Source organism: Cervus elaphus, chromosome 23, assembly GCF_910594005.1.
Source record: "Cervus elaphus chromosome 23, mCerEla1.1, whole genome shotgun sequence".
Classification (NCBI taxonomy): domain Eukaryota; kingdom Metazoa; phylum Chordata; class Mammalia; order Artiodactyla; family Cervidae; genus Cervus; species Cervus elaphus.
In genome coordinates, this window is record NC_057837.1 from 64,686,855 (window position 1) to 64,701,600 (window position 14,746).

General features: G+C 42.4%; 1 protein-coding gene, 1 long non-coding RNA gene and 1 other non-coding gene across 4 annotated transcripts in view; 2 read left to right on the plus strand and 1 right to left on the minus strand.

Annotated features, from left to right (window-relative positions):
* Positions 1 to 14,746, plus strand: part of CNBD2 (cyclic nucleotide binding domain containing 2) — a 60,012-nt gene that overhangs the window by 38,007 nt on the left and 7,259 nt on the right. For both annotated transcript variants that reach the window (XM_043884393.1, XM_043884394.1), the window contains 3 exons: positions 2,280 to 2,394; positions 7,815 to 7,992; positions 8,817 to 8,937. In XM_043884393.1, the coding sequence (XP_043740328.1) occupies positions 2,280 to 2,394; positions 7,815 to 7,992; positions 8,817 to 8,937 (414 nt within the window). The remainder of the gene's footprint in view (positions 1 to 2,279; positions 2,395 to 7,814; positions 7,993 to 8,816; positions 8,938 to 14,746) is intronic.
* Positions 275 to 11,612, minus strand: LOC122681869. Its single transcript, XR_006337122.1, has 5 exons — positions 11,287 to 11,612; positions 10,588 to 10,707; positions 7,729 to 7,823; positions 5,370 to 5,599; positions 275 to 498 (listed from the first exon to the last, which is right to left on the minus strand). It is a non-coding gene; the product is annotated as an uncharacterized LOC122681869 (long non-coding RNA).
* Positions 10,896 to 10,968, plus strand: TRNAG-UCC. The gene has a single exon. It is a non-coding gene; the product is annotated as a tRNA-Gly (tRNA).

The following is a 14,746-nucleotide window of genomic DNA, read 5'->3' on the forward strand; positions in this document are numbered from 1 at the left end:
GGGATCTTCCCGACCCAGGGATCAAACCTACATCTCTTATATCTCCTGCATTGGCAGGCAGGTTCTTTATTACTAGCGCCACCTGGCAAGGCCAACCTGAGTAATTTACTCTTCCTTCTCCTCCCTGAGTTCTGCTTCCTCTTTCTTAAAATCTTGGGGTGATTGCCTCCAAAGCCAGGAAGGCCATGTGTCCCCCCAGTTAACTCTAAGCTCTTTTGATACTATATAACCAGGAAAGATGAGGGCAATGAGTGGCGAGGGGTATAAATTCAAGACTTCCTTTAATCAGCATGATAATGACATCCTGACTAACAGAAAGCTCTTACTCTGGTTGAGCCTTCATTTCTTCATCTGTAAAATGAGACTATGTACTTACTTCATAGTCTGTGAGGATGAGATTAGTTTAGCACAGGCTCACTCTACTCAGTCATCATCTAATCCAGTGGTTCTCGAAGTGTTGTTGCTGGACCAGCAGCATCAGCATCGCCTGGGAACTCACTAAAAAATTCAGATTCTTAGGCCCATCCAAGAGCTAGTAAACCCAAAACTCTGGGAGGAGAGAGCTTAGTACTCTGTGTTCTGACAACACTGACATCTGCTTCCAAATGATTCTGATGTGCACTAAAACTGGAGGGCCCCTGATTGAGGGGAAGAGTTTTTAAATTTTGGTAGGCATAAAGAACTCCTAGTGTTCTTCTCAAAGAGGCAGAGTCCTGCCTCATCCCAGAGATTCTGCTTCATTAACTCTGGAAATCAGCTTCTAAATAAGTGTCACAGGTGATTTCTGATGCTTGAATTTCATTCTGAGAAAAATAATATAGATGTCCCAAAGTGACAGCAGGTAGAGGGCCCCTTGACTAGCAGATGAGTTGACTAGCCCCTTACAGTGTTGTTAAAACCCAATTTACGGGACTTCCCTGGTGGTCCAGTGGTTAGGAACCTGCCTTCCAACATAGGGGACGCGGTTTCGACCCCTAGTTGGGGAACTCAGATCCCACACACTGCAGGGAAACTAAGCCCGCGCTGCAACTACTGAGCGCACACACTCTGGAGCCCTGGAGCCAGGGAAGTCTAGGGAAGCCTGAGTAGGCAAAAGAAGCAAAACCTCTGATTCAGTTGTTAATGTGAAGATTCTATAATACATGAACATTCTGATTTCTGGCTTCTTTTGGATATTCAGAAGATCAGGCAGTACCAGGATGCATTCTGGTGTGGCCCTTCTGGCTGGAGTTGACGAGCACCAGCCGCCTCTAAAGGGACTGCTCTTTTTCCTCATTTTTATTTCCCACCTGGCCAGCTATTTGAACAGTTGTCCCTATTCCTATAGTTTACTCTTATTGCCACTAGAGGGAGAAATCAGCTTTGGGTGGCTGGGTGTCCTTGAGGCCTGGGCAAAGTTGGAGAACATGATTTCTGCTAGCATTGCAAACATAATTAATGCCCGTAATCAACTCATTTTGAACAGTTTATCATTTGGGAACACATGGTGAAATTGTTTTCTCCACAGATTCAGATGTGATTAAACACCCATGAGAGTCTTCCCAGAGAGAACTGCTCATGTGTATTTTTCTAGTACCTGCAGTTCCTGGTAGATAAAATGTTTGTTGAATGAATGTTGAATAAAGCTCCTAACACAATGCCTGGAATATAATAAGGGCTTATTAAATGTTTGATCTCTTATTAATCCTAATGTGTCTCTTAGACTTCCTACTAAAAAAGATTAAGATTGGGAATTCCCTGATTTTGTAGTGGTTAGGACTCCATGCTTTCACTGACAAGGGCCTGGGTTCAATTCCTGGTTGGGGAACTAAAAGTCCACAAGCTGTGTGATGTGGCCAAAATTTAAAAAAAAAATTAAGGTCCAATAAAGATATGAAATGCATATGAAAAATGACATATCTTTCTTGTCTCTCAGATTAGGAAAGATTAAAAGGGCTGTGAAAACCAAGTTGTCAGTGTACTACACAGATGTGTTATAATGGGTTCTGTTTTGCACTGTTGGAGAGAGTGTAAACTTATCTAATGTATCTAGAGGGTTGGTTGACAATATATATCAAAATTTTAAATATGTATAACATCCTTAATGGTGATTTCTTTTTTTAGTTCTTGTGCTGTTTAGCTATTTGAATTTTTAAATTATGAGTAGATAGCATTTTCATTTTTAAAAAGGACCTCAAACCACTTGCATGAAGCAAGTAAAACAAAAAAGAACTTATCTTCAAAGCCTGTCCTGCCTGGAGCAGGGGTTGACCCCTCTGCTTGTGTCCTTACGTGTCCAGGGCATGTGTGAAGTCCTGAGGTTGATAGACCTTGAGACCTCGCCCTTCTACCACAAGTGGATCTGGGAGCATCTGCGGCTGATAGACGACGGACCTCCAAACATCCACCTGAAGGGTAAGCCGACATCCACATCCGGCAGCCAGCAGGGGGCGCCTGATCCCGCAGCTTCATGGTGCCTGGTCCATAGCATCTTAGAAACCTAGAGCTAGAAAAGCCTGGCAGGATAGGCAATCTTCTTCTACTAGCTGTGGAAACCGGGCCCACACGGCCTCTAGGTGAGGCTCCTGCTGACCCCTGCAGCCCCTTTCAGCCTTTCCCCTCGGCCGCAGGTTGAGGGGTGGAGAGGGGTGGAGAAAAGATAACCTGGAGCTAGCCAGAGCTGGGTGTGAGTTCCACTGATTAGCAGGGTGACTTTGGTGAGTACTTAGGCCCCTGGGCCTGATGTCTTGGAGTCTGTCACTGTGTGTTATGGCTAAGAGCATAAGCCTAGGGGCCAAACTGTGTTTGAACCCAGGGTCTTTCTCTTACTTGCTGTGAACACTGGGCAAGTGATTCTGTGTGCCTGCACACTGATGCCCTCAGGGTCTGTAAGGCAGACTCTGGTCTCTACCATGTAGGCTTGTTGTAAGATTAAGCAAATGAATATATAACACTCTTAGAACACTACCTAGATGTGTTAGTATATAGTTGATGTTCACTGTCGTCCTCACAGAGGTTATTACTGAATGAGGGGAAATCTTGTATGCACAGTGCCTAGGAGGTACTAAGTAGATTTCAGTTCTCTTCTCATGTCAGTTCTTTTTCTCTCTTTTCCATTGCTAATCCACCAGAGTAAAAGCTACATCTCACACTTTTTCCCCCAGTTTTTTTTTTTACTATGGTAAAATACACATAAAGTTTACTATCTTTATTTTTAAGCACACAGTTCAGCAGTATTAAGTACATTCTTTTTCTCCCCTGCCTTCTTTTGGATTGTTTTATATGATTCCATTTCATTTTCTTTGTTGGCTTATTAGTAGCTCTGTCACGTTATTTTAGTGGTTGCTTTGTAGTTTGCTGTATATACCTTTAACTTATCACAGGCTACCTTCAAGTGATATTATGCCATTTCACGTATAGAATCAGGACCTTGCAACAGTATACTTTTGTTTCTCCCCTCTCAGATGTGCTGTTGTCATATATTCTACCTTCACATATGTTTAAAACCTTACAACACATGCTTATTACTTTTGCTTTAAATAATTATCTTTTAAACATATTTAAATAATAAGAACAAAACTATTTTGTCTTTATGTGCTACCATTCCTGATTTTTTCCATGCCTTTGTATAGATCAGATTTCCATAGTACCATTTCTTCCTGCCCAAAGTGCTTCCTTTAACATTTCTTCCAGCTTTTCTATGTTTAAGAATGATTTTGTATTAATTTTATAAAGAAATTTTTTGTTGGTACAAAGTTCAGGATTTACAGATTTTTTTTTTTGCTCGGTATTTTAAAGACTTGCCTTAAAGTCTGTCTTCTGGCTCACATTGTTTTCAGTAAGAAGTCTGCCAACATTCTTATCTTTGTATAATCTCCTTGCATAACTTTTTATATCCTTTATATGACTTTTTGCTGAGGCTGTTATTTTTTCTTCCAGTTTTATTAAAATACAATTGACATGTAACACTATGTGAGTTTAAGGTAAACAGAAAGATGGTTTGACTTACAAATCATCATGAAATGATTACCACAGTAAATTTAGTGAACATTAATTGTTTCATATAGATACAAAATAAAAGAAAAAGAAAAAATTTTGTGATAAGAACTCTTAGGATTTACTCATCAATTTTCTTATATAACATATAGTGATGTTAGTTATATTAATCATGTGCATTGCACCTCTGTTACTTAGTATTTATCTTACAACTGGATGTTTGTACCTTTTGACCACCTTCAGCCAGTTCCATCTCCCCCTTACACTCCACCTTTGGTAACCACAAATCTGATCTCTTTTTCTACGAGTTCGTTTGTTTATTTTGTTAGTTCCTGGTGTACAGTGTAGCAATTCAACGTAAGTAGTAAAATCATCACCAGTACCCTGCTCTGGTTAGTTTAAAATTTTTCTTTTTATCATTTTTAAGCAGTTTGATTACATTGTGCCTTGGAAAATTTTTCATCATGTTTCTGTGCTTGGGGTTCATTTAATTTTTGGATCTTTGGGTTTATATTTTTCATCAGATTTGGAATCTTTAACCATTATTTTAAAAATGTCCTTTTTTTCTATCTTTCTTTCTCTTCCACTTTGGAGACTCAAATCATATGTATATTGGGCTGCTTGAAGTTGTTTTTACTGATGCTCTATTAATATTTTGCTGTTGTCTTTTTTCCTGTCATTTTAAATAACTTTTATTGCTATGTGTTTGACTTTAACAGTCTTTCTTCTGCATTGTTTAATCTGATGTTAATCCTATCCAGTACATTTTTTCATTTCAGACCTTGCAGTTTTCACATCTAGAAGTTTGATTTGGGTCTTTTAAAAAATAATTTCTATTTTTCTGCTTAATGTACACAAAATTTCCTCTTTGGAATACAATGATAGTAACTATTTTAATGTCCTTACATATTAATTCTGTCATCTGTATCATTTCTGAGTCAGTTTCAATTCTTTGCTTTTTTCTGTTTATATGGTTCATATTTTCCTACTTCTTTGAATGTTTGGTAAATTTTCACAGAATGCCAGAAACTGAATTTTGGGTACTGCATATTTTAAAATTCCTGTAAATATTTCTGAGATTTGTTCTGGGATGCAGGTAAGTTATTTGGAAATATTTTGATCTTTTAAAAACTAGCACTTAGGCTTTGGTAGGTAGGATCAGAGCAGTTTTGCCCCATTTATGAGACAAAACCGTTTTTACTGGTGAGGCTTTCTAATCTAGCTGTTGGGAATAGGAACTGTTTCTGGTCTTTTGAGAACTCTGATGATTTGTCCCTATAAACATTTTGGGTGTTTCTTTCCCCATCCTTGGGTATTACTACTATTACTACTCTGCAGTATCTATTACTGCAGAACAAATTATCCCAAACTTAATGACTTAAAACAATACTTACTATTTCTAAGTTCCTGTGGGTCAGAATTTTGAGCATGGCTTAGCCAAGTGCCTCTGGCTCAAGTTCTCTTGTGAGGTTGCAGCTGTCTTCCAGGGACTGTGTTCTCATGTGAAGACTCAGTTGAGAGGGACCCACTTCCAAGGTCACTTAATGGTGTTTTGCAAACCTTACTTAGTCGGTCATCTTGTGAGGATCTTGGGGCTGTTTTCTGACATGGCAGCTTGCTTCCCCTGGAGAGAGAGAGTAACACAAAGTATACCCAAGGGCGAAAGCCACAGTCTTTAAAACCTCATCTCAAAAGTGACATCCTGTCACTTCTGCTGTATTCTGTTAGAATCAAATCCAGCCCACACTCAGTGGGAGGATAGTACACACCTGTGTGGCCGTCAGGGGGTGGGAATCACCGAGAGCCATCTTAGTGGTGGCATTCCGCTGGTGGCTTCCTGACGTTATGCGTGTGTTGCTCAGGGCTCAGCTGAGACTGAAGGAGACCCTTGGAGGATCTCCAGACCTCTGTCTCGTGCACTCGCTCCCCTCCGCACCTGTGCTCTGTGAACCCCAGCCTTGTCTTCTCTGGCACTCTCACTCCTGTCACATTAATTTGGAGAGATGGCTGGACTCCTCCTGGGTTTCCCTTTGCCACAACCTTGTCCGGAAAGCCTCCAGGTGGTTGGCTGGGGCAATAGAAGAGCTCATCCCATTTGTTTTCTATCTTGCAGAGATAATGATTCTTCATGGCTTGATGCCCAATGTCTTGAAAACCATTTTTTCCCATGTATTTAGCCCAGTATTTTATTAGTTTCTGGTGAGAGAGTAGATCTAGTGGATCTAGTTCCTTTTACTCTGGTTGGAAGCAAAATTCTAGATCTGCAAAATTCTAGATACTTTGGGTTATTTTCAGTTTTTCGCTATTACCCTACTGTGGTGAATTTCCTGGTGTGTTTATCTTTGCATACTTGTGCACAGAAACATATTGGATAAATTCTTAGAATTACTGAATCAAGTAATTGGTCCAGTGTGTAAGGCAGTACATTTAAAATGTTGATAAATATTGCTACAATGTCTTCTAAATAGGTGTATTTAGGGTTTTTTAAACCTGTTTTTCCAGTACTACTCCTTGTGTAGTTTGGATTTACTTCTACTAATGTTAATTTTAATTTTAACAATTAATTCTAACACTGTGTCTCTCTTGTTTTTGTTTTGTTTTTTTTTTTACTTTGCTGCTCAGCTTGTGAGATCTTAGTTCCCTGAGCAGGGATTGAACCCCTACCATGGCAGTGAAAGCCTAACTACTAGGCCACCAGGGAACTCTCAGGAGATCTGTTTTTTAAATTAATGTCATTAAGGTTCAATTTTCATAAAACAAAAGACACAAATTTAAAGTGTGTAGTTCAATGAGTTTTATCAAATTTACATCTGTTGTAACCACCACAACCAAGTTATAGAACATTTCTATCACCCCTAAAAGTTCCCTTGTGCCCCTTCCCAGTCAATCTCTATCCTTCACCCCTGGCCCTGGGCAACCACTTACCTGTCTTCTATCACTGTAGGTTCCATTTGTGTTTCCTAGGGCTTCATGTAAATGGAATTATACAGTATGTACTTTTTAGTGTCTGGCTCCATTCACTCAGCATAGCATTTCTGAGTGGTATTCTCTTGGAAATTTTTTAATAATTCTCACAGAGGGCCTGTTATGGTGCAGGCACTGTGCTAGGCATAGCACATGCTCAGGGTTTTATGGCTGGTCATTTATCTTTTATTGCTACCCCTACCCCCAGTCCCAGTTTGAAAAACCAGATAAATGTGATCTGTTAATGGAAAGACACGAGCTTTGAATTAGAAACACCTGAGTTCAAATTCAAGCTTTGGCCCTTTGTGCTTGGTCACTCAGTTGTGTCCAACTCTTTGTGATGCCTTGGACTGTAGTCCGCCAGACTCTGTCCATGGAATTCTCCTGGCAAGAATACTGGACTGGCTTGCCATGCCCTCCTCCAGAGGATCTTCCCAACCCAGGAATCAAACCCAGGTCTTCTGTATCGCAAGTGAATTCTTTACCGTCTGAGCCACCAGCGAAGCCCAAGAATACTGGAGTGGGTAGCCCATCCCTTCCCCAGGGGATCATCCCGACTCAGGAATTGAACCAGGGTTTCCTGCATTGCAGGCGGATTCTTTACCTGGAAGCCCTTCGGCCCTTTCCTGAGTGTTAAACTTTGCTTCTCATTTTCTCTCTTAAATCAGGCTAATGACATTCGTCTGGATGTAATGGTCTAGCTCAGGGCCCGGCCCAGAGGGAAAATATACAGAAACCACAATATTTTTTTTTTCTATTTTTCTTAATTCTCCCGTGCATTAGACTCACCACCAGAAGACTATGATACACCTCCAACCACCACCAGTATAATCCTCATGTATGGAAAGAGTCGTTTCCTGTGCTTTCTCTAACAGATTTGTCTCCTGTGGAGAGATTTAAGGAATTCCAGATCAGGTCATATCCTGTACAGGATTTTAGTTTTCTGAAGCTTTTTCATCTCCAGAAAGCCCAGGAGCAAGAAGGATCCAGCTTCAGTAGGAAGATTAAAACCTCAGGAAATACTCTCCCAAAGACCTTCGGCTCAAAAATCAAGTAAGCTTTGCCCTTGACGGATTGGAGGGTTCAGAGTCTGGTTGAAAGGGGATATAACTTACAGGGCAGACTGTCAGGTATGCTGGGGGGTAAGCATAGGTAACAATCACAACTTTCCCCCAAAGGTTGGGGTGTGTGTAGAAGGCTGCCTAGGGGGACTTCCCTGGTGGTCCGGTAGTTAATACTTTGCCTTCCAATACAGGGGGTATGGGTTTGATCCCTCGTTGGGGAGCCAAGATCCCATATGCCTTGTGGCCAGAAAACCAACATAAAACAGAACCAATATTGTAATGAATTCAAATTCAAAGAAGACTTAAAAATGAAGGCAGCTGAGAGAGGTCCTGGGTTTGATATTGGGCTCTACTTTCTCCACCTCCAACTCACAGGGCCTCATCAGGCAGGCAGCTGCTTCCTTTCTCAGGGAGCCCATCTGAAGAAGGGGCTGCATACATTTTTTGGTGGTGACTTTCTGTCTGTGTATCACTCAGCCTTTTTGAATCTGAGCTTTTTCATAAAAGTTTACTCATCTAAGGGAGGCAGTAGATAAGTGCTTTAGAGTCAGTCCAATCGAGATTTGAACCTGGATTGGCCACTTGTTTTATGGACTAGCCAAAAAGTTTGATGAAATTCTCCTCTCCCAAGTCTCCTCCCTGTTAAACCTCTACAATTCCTGACAGTGTCTCCCAGGGTTTGATTTTCTGTGTTCTCATCACCTGGGAGAAGGGAGGGGTGATCTTAACATGCAATAGAGTGAGGGCTGATTATTGAGGGAGTCAAGAGCTGTGTTACAAGCGAGTTCTCTTTAACAAGCTGTCAAATTTCAGGTCCAGGTGTACTCATTTGATCGAATGTCCCATGATCCAAACCAAGTATGGTGATCTCCCCAAGGAGGCTGCGGTGGGGGCCTACATGAAGATCCAAACTGTGGAGCAAGGCGAGATCTTGGTAGGTGTGCAGAGAGCCTTGTTCACAATACAGTGTGTGACGTGATGGGCTGAGGGTGCTAGGTAATGAGAGTAAAGGTTTAAGAACATCCTTTTCTGGATTTGTGATATTAAGGGATATTACTGACTTTTTAAGATGCGGTAATGTATTGTGGTTATTTTTTTTTAAAGGCCCTTATATTTAAGAGATACATATCCAAATTTTTATAGATAAAATTATATGACATCTGGGACTTGCTTTAAAATAATCCAGGAAGAAGGCAAGGGTGTCCCTTCTCACTACTCTTATTCAGTGTTGTTTTGGAAGTCCTAGCCAGTGCATTAAGAAAAGGAAATTAAACAAATACAGATTGGGAAGGAAAAAATATAGCTTTCTTTGTTTGCAGGTGACATGATTGTCAATATAGGCAATTCGAAAGAATTAAAAAATGAAACAAAATAACAAAAAAAAGAACAAATAAAATAAAACAAACAAATAGAACAAATAAAACCTCCTGAGCTGGTAAATGATTATAGCAAGGTCACAGGGTATAAAGCAACAAATAGTTGTAATTTGAAATAAAAAATACAGTGCCATTTACAATAGCACCAAAAAATGAAATACTTAGGTATAAATATAACAAAATATGTTCAGAAACTATATGCAGAAAACTGTATAACTATAATGAAAGAATTCAAAGAAGATTTAAATAAATAGAGAAATATTCTATGTTTGTGGATTCGAAGATTCAGTATCATTAACATGTCAGATTGTCCCCACTTGATGTATAGATTCAGTGCAATCCCAATCAAAATCCCAGTAAATTATTTTGTGGATATTGACAAACTGATGCTAAAATTTATATGGAAAGGTAAATAAATATAAACAAACTGACAGATCCATACAGTGACTTGTTATTTGGCAATAAAGAGAAATTAGCAAACTATGAAAAGAAGTGGCAAAGTTAAATGAATATTTCTCTTTTTTTTTTTTGGCTGCAGTTTGTGCCTTGAGAGATCTTAGTTCCCCAACCAGGGATTGACCTTGGCCCCAGCAGTGAAAGTGCCAAATCATAACCACTGGACCACCAGGGAATTCCCTTAGAATATTTCTAAGGGAAAGAAATCAATATGAAAAGATGCACTGCAACTAGAACGTAGCTGCTGCTCACTGCAACTAGAGAAAGTCGGCACATAGGAATTCCATTAGGAATACCCAGCCCAGCCAAAAATAAATAAAATTAACAAAATCTGTAAGTACAAACTGATATAATGCATACATATGAATAAATTAATAAACAGGGAAAAGACACAAATCTCACATGCAGAAGAATTCCAAATAATTTATTTAGATATGCTGCCCTCACTGCTCCTTAGGCATGGACAGCACATAGTGACTTCCTTCCAGAGAGTACAGTAGAGAAAGGAGAAAGAAAATTTTACAGAGGGAAAACTACTGAAAGCAAAGTGTTTCCTGAGTCAGGTGATCAAGGCCAACATCAGCAGTAATAAATCATGTTGATAGTATGTCCCTTATTTATGAGCTAATAAATGTGGGATGTGATGTGATGACAATGGTGTACTACAGTCCTCTTCCCAATAACCTATAACCCCCATCTAATGATGAGAAAAAATCAGTCAGATTCTAATAGTGGGGCAACCCAAGACCTACCTGACTGGAACTCCTCAAAATTGTCCAGATCATCATAAACAAGGTAAGTCCGAGAAACTGCCACATCCAAGAGGAACCTCAAGGGACATGACAATTAAGTGTATTGTGTCCTGGAGAGGACTGTGGAACAGAAAAAGAAAATCTAAATAACTCATTGACTTCAGTTACTGATGTGTATCCATCATGGTTCATTAACTGCCACAAAACTATTACACAATGTGAGATCTTAACTGGGAAACTGGTTAAGATGTATCATCTTCTCAGTTTTTCTGTGAGTCTTAAATGGTTCTAAAGATTATCCAGGGACTTCCCTGGTGGTCCAGTGGTTAAAACTCTGTGCTTCCAATGCAGGGGACGCAGGTTCGATCCCTGGTCAGGGAACTAAGATCCCACATACTGTGCTGTGCTGTGTGTGCTCAGTCGTGTCCAACTCTCTGCCACTTCATGGACTGTGGCCTGCCAGGCTCCTCTATCCATGGAATTTCCCAGGCAAGAATATTGGAGTGGGTTGCCATTTCCTACTCCAGGGGATCTTCCTGACCGAGAGATTGAACCCCCGTCTCCTGGTTTGGCAGGCGGATTCTCTAGCACCGAGCCACCTGGGAAGCTCTAATTACCACTTGCTACTCCGCCAGGAAAAAAAAAATCCAATAGTGGAGGGGAATGTATGGGTAAACAAGTTTGACCCTGAACTCTGACCGTTGTGGGAGCTAGATGCTAGAAGATAGATGCCGGAGCTGGAGGCTGGGTGAGCGGCACAGGGAGGGCGTGAGGCCTCCTGTGAGTAGCCATGTGCCTCGGTCTTCCTGGGGGTGGGGGCACGTCTTCTGATGTGCGGTCAGTTGTTGTCACCATGAATCGGCAGGGTCCTCTTCATACCCCTTCACACCGTGTTGTGCTGATCGCCTGGCGCTCCTGCTCTCTGCACTGTGTGCCTTGGGAGGCAGGGAGGCCAGCCCAGCACTGTCCAGAGCCCCAGGCTCTGGCCCAGCCCTTAGTCAGTGCTGAGTGACTAGTTTGGAGCTTTTCCGCAGCTCTTCCTTTTATTCAGTAAAACTCTGTTCCCTACAGCTTTTAACGAGTTCTTCCCAGCACCCGCTGCACCCTACCCACCCCCCAAGAACAAACAGAAATCAGTTTCCTTGCCACATGATGGCCTCTTAGAATTTAAAGAATGCTGTTTTGTTTTTCTGTTCAACATTTATGGAGCCAGGCAGCATGCCAATGCCCCGTTAATTATTTTCTTATTGAGGGAAAACATTCCTCCATTCCTGCAGTGTTCATGTGATGTGGTTTCCAGCCCTCTCACTTCACCTCCCTGCAGTTTCAGAGTCTCCGGGCGAGGTGCTCGGGACTGAACACAGGCTGCCTGAGGCTGGGCACCTGCCGTGAACGCACCTCGTGCCGGCCCAGGGAGGAGCTGGGATGCCGAGCACCCTGGGTGAATGGAGGCACCACGGCCAGGAAGGGCATTGCTTACTGTGGTAGAGGGTATGTGGGAAGCTGTGGAAAGTGGAACAAGAGACTTGATTCCAAGCTTTGGACTTGATTCCATGGACTGGAGGTGGGAGGGGATGGTTTCAGGATGATTCAAGTGCATCACATTTATTGTGCACTTTATTTCTGTAATTGTTACATCAGCGTCACCTCATATCATCAGACATTAGATCCTGGAGGTTGGGAACCCTGCTCTAGACAATCCTAGAAGGCTCTGAGTGGGGGCTCAGAGCAGGGCCTTCATTCCCCACACATTGGAAGTGAAGCCTTAACTACGGTACCACCAGGGAAGTCCCACAGGTATTTCTTGAGCATTTATGAAGCTCCAAACATGGCCCAAGGTGCCAGTGTAGGCAAGTAAACTGATGTCATTCTTGCCCTCGTGAGGCTTATGATCTAGTCTGGGGACAGACAGTAAACAGATAAAGCAGCAAATATACAGGAGGTTTTAAATTGCTATTGAGAACAGAACAGAAAGCTGGATTGAGGAGGGAGGTGGTCTTAAATGGAGTGGTCAGGGAAGGTTGCTCTAAGACAGTGATGTTTAAGCTGAGACCTGAATGACAAAACAAGTGAGCTGTGGACAGCCTGGGAGGGAGAGTGTTCCAGAAAGAGAAAGCAGGTCGAGCCTGAGGCGGGAAGGAGCTTGGCATGTGGAGGGAACTGGAAGGGAGGGCAGTGTGGCTGAAACAGAGTAAACAAGGTGAGACCTCACAAGGGTGAGGCAGCCAAAGCCTCAGTGGCCACAGTGAAGAGTTTTATTTTATCCTGGGACCTTTGGGAAGCTGTTTGAGGACCTGACTCTAGCTGGAAAGTGTAGGGTGAACTGGAGGTGAATAACAGTGCCTGCTGCTGGGCTGCCATTAGTGAGGTCCTGGGCAGGTTGATAGGTTCAAATCCCATTCCATCACTTTCTGCCTTGTCATCTTTGGCAAACTAGTTAACGTCTTTGTGGCTCAGTTTCCTTGAAGTGTAGCAGCTAAAAGCATGGACTCTGGGGACTTCTCTGGTGGTCCAGTGGCTAAGACTCTGTGCTTCCACTGCAGGGGGCACAGGTTTGATCCCTGGTCAGGGAACTAAGATCCCACATGCCCCATGGTACAGCCAAAATAAATAAATAAATAGATAAATAAATAAGTGCATGGACTCTAAAGACAGACCCACATGAATTCAAATCCTAGCTTTATTACTTCCATGCTGTGTGATGTTGGACATGTTTCTTAACCTCAGCAGCATCCTCTGTAAAATGATGATAATAAAAGAACTCACCTCGTGGGGTTCTAGTGAGGGTTACGTGTGTTAACACACACCAGAGTTACAAGAGCGCCTGGGATTTAGTGACTGCTCATTAAACATGAATTGGTGCTATCATCACCATCACCACCATCACGGCCATCATTATCATCAGCATCATCCTTACTGTAATTATTAGATACGTGACTTTTGACAAGCGAATTTCCTTTGCCCAACCTCATCTTCCACATCTAAGGCTGATAATCCCTATATGCCAGAGTGGTCAAAATTAATTTAGGTCTCAGTACAATGAGGGCCTTTCACTTTGAAATGCCTATGATATGCTGTGTGTGCTCAGTTATGTCTGACTCTGCAGCCCTATGGACCATAGCCCACCAGGCTCCTCTGTCCCTGAGATTTCCCAGGCAAGAATCTGGAATGGGTTGCCATTTCCTTCTCCAGGGGATCTTCCCAACCCAGGGATCGAACCTGCGTCTCTTGTGTCTCCTGCATTGTCAGGCAGATTCTTTACCACTGAGCCACGTGGGAAGCCCAAAATTTTTGGTTGCGTCACACAGCTTGTGGGCTTTTAGTTCCCCAACCAAAGAGCTTGGAGTCCTAACCATTGAATTTGAATTATCACCTTTCCATAAATTATTGTTTCTGTGTGTGCAGAGAGTGTGTCCTGGGGTCATTAATTTCCTGAGCTCACTAGGCAGGATGTGGGTCTCATGCCACCATTGTTTTATTGTTTTGGGGCGCATCGCATGCTCCTCTCACATGGTTTTGTTGCTAAGCAAACCTGCTTTCTAGCGTGATCACTGACTAACAGGGGTCTTCATACCTTTTCCTTTACTTATAATCCCTTAGTGGGATTAACTATTTAATCACCTACTTTGTCCCTTTACTCTGTCCCTATCAACGTGACAAGTAAACATGTGGGTCTTCCTTCTGAAGCCTGCATTTTCCCCAATCCCACTTGGCTTGCCTAGAGCAGACCTCTTGGTTTATGGCTGATGTCTTCTTAAGCCCAAGACAGCTGGGCATTGCAAGCTCTGGACCACTGATCTCCCTCCTCCTTGCCAGAATCTTAATAGCTGAGAGGCTGAGTGAGCACTGGACTGGGACTTCAGCAGCCAGGACCCTAGTCCCAGCTTTGCCCCATCTCAAAGTGTCTCCTTACAAAGGGGAATACAGTCCCTGTAAAGCAAGCAGATGGGCCTGCTGACCTCCATCTCCCTTTCAGATATGATGGAGTAGGAATCCACACCAGAGAGCCCAAGGAGCAATGGGAGCTGCCCAGTAGCCGCCAGTGGCCCCAGAGCCTGTGAGGGACAGAAAGAACTAAGGCTCTGTGGGGACACATGCTATGAACAAAGCCCTGGAAGGAAGGGTCAGGGAGGGCATGGTGGCTGTAGAAAAGGGAAGA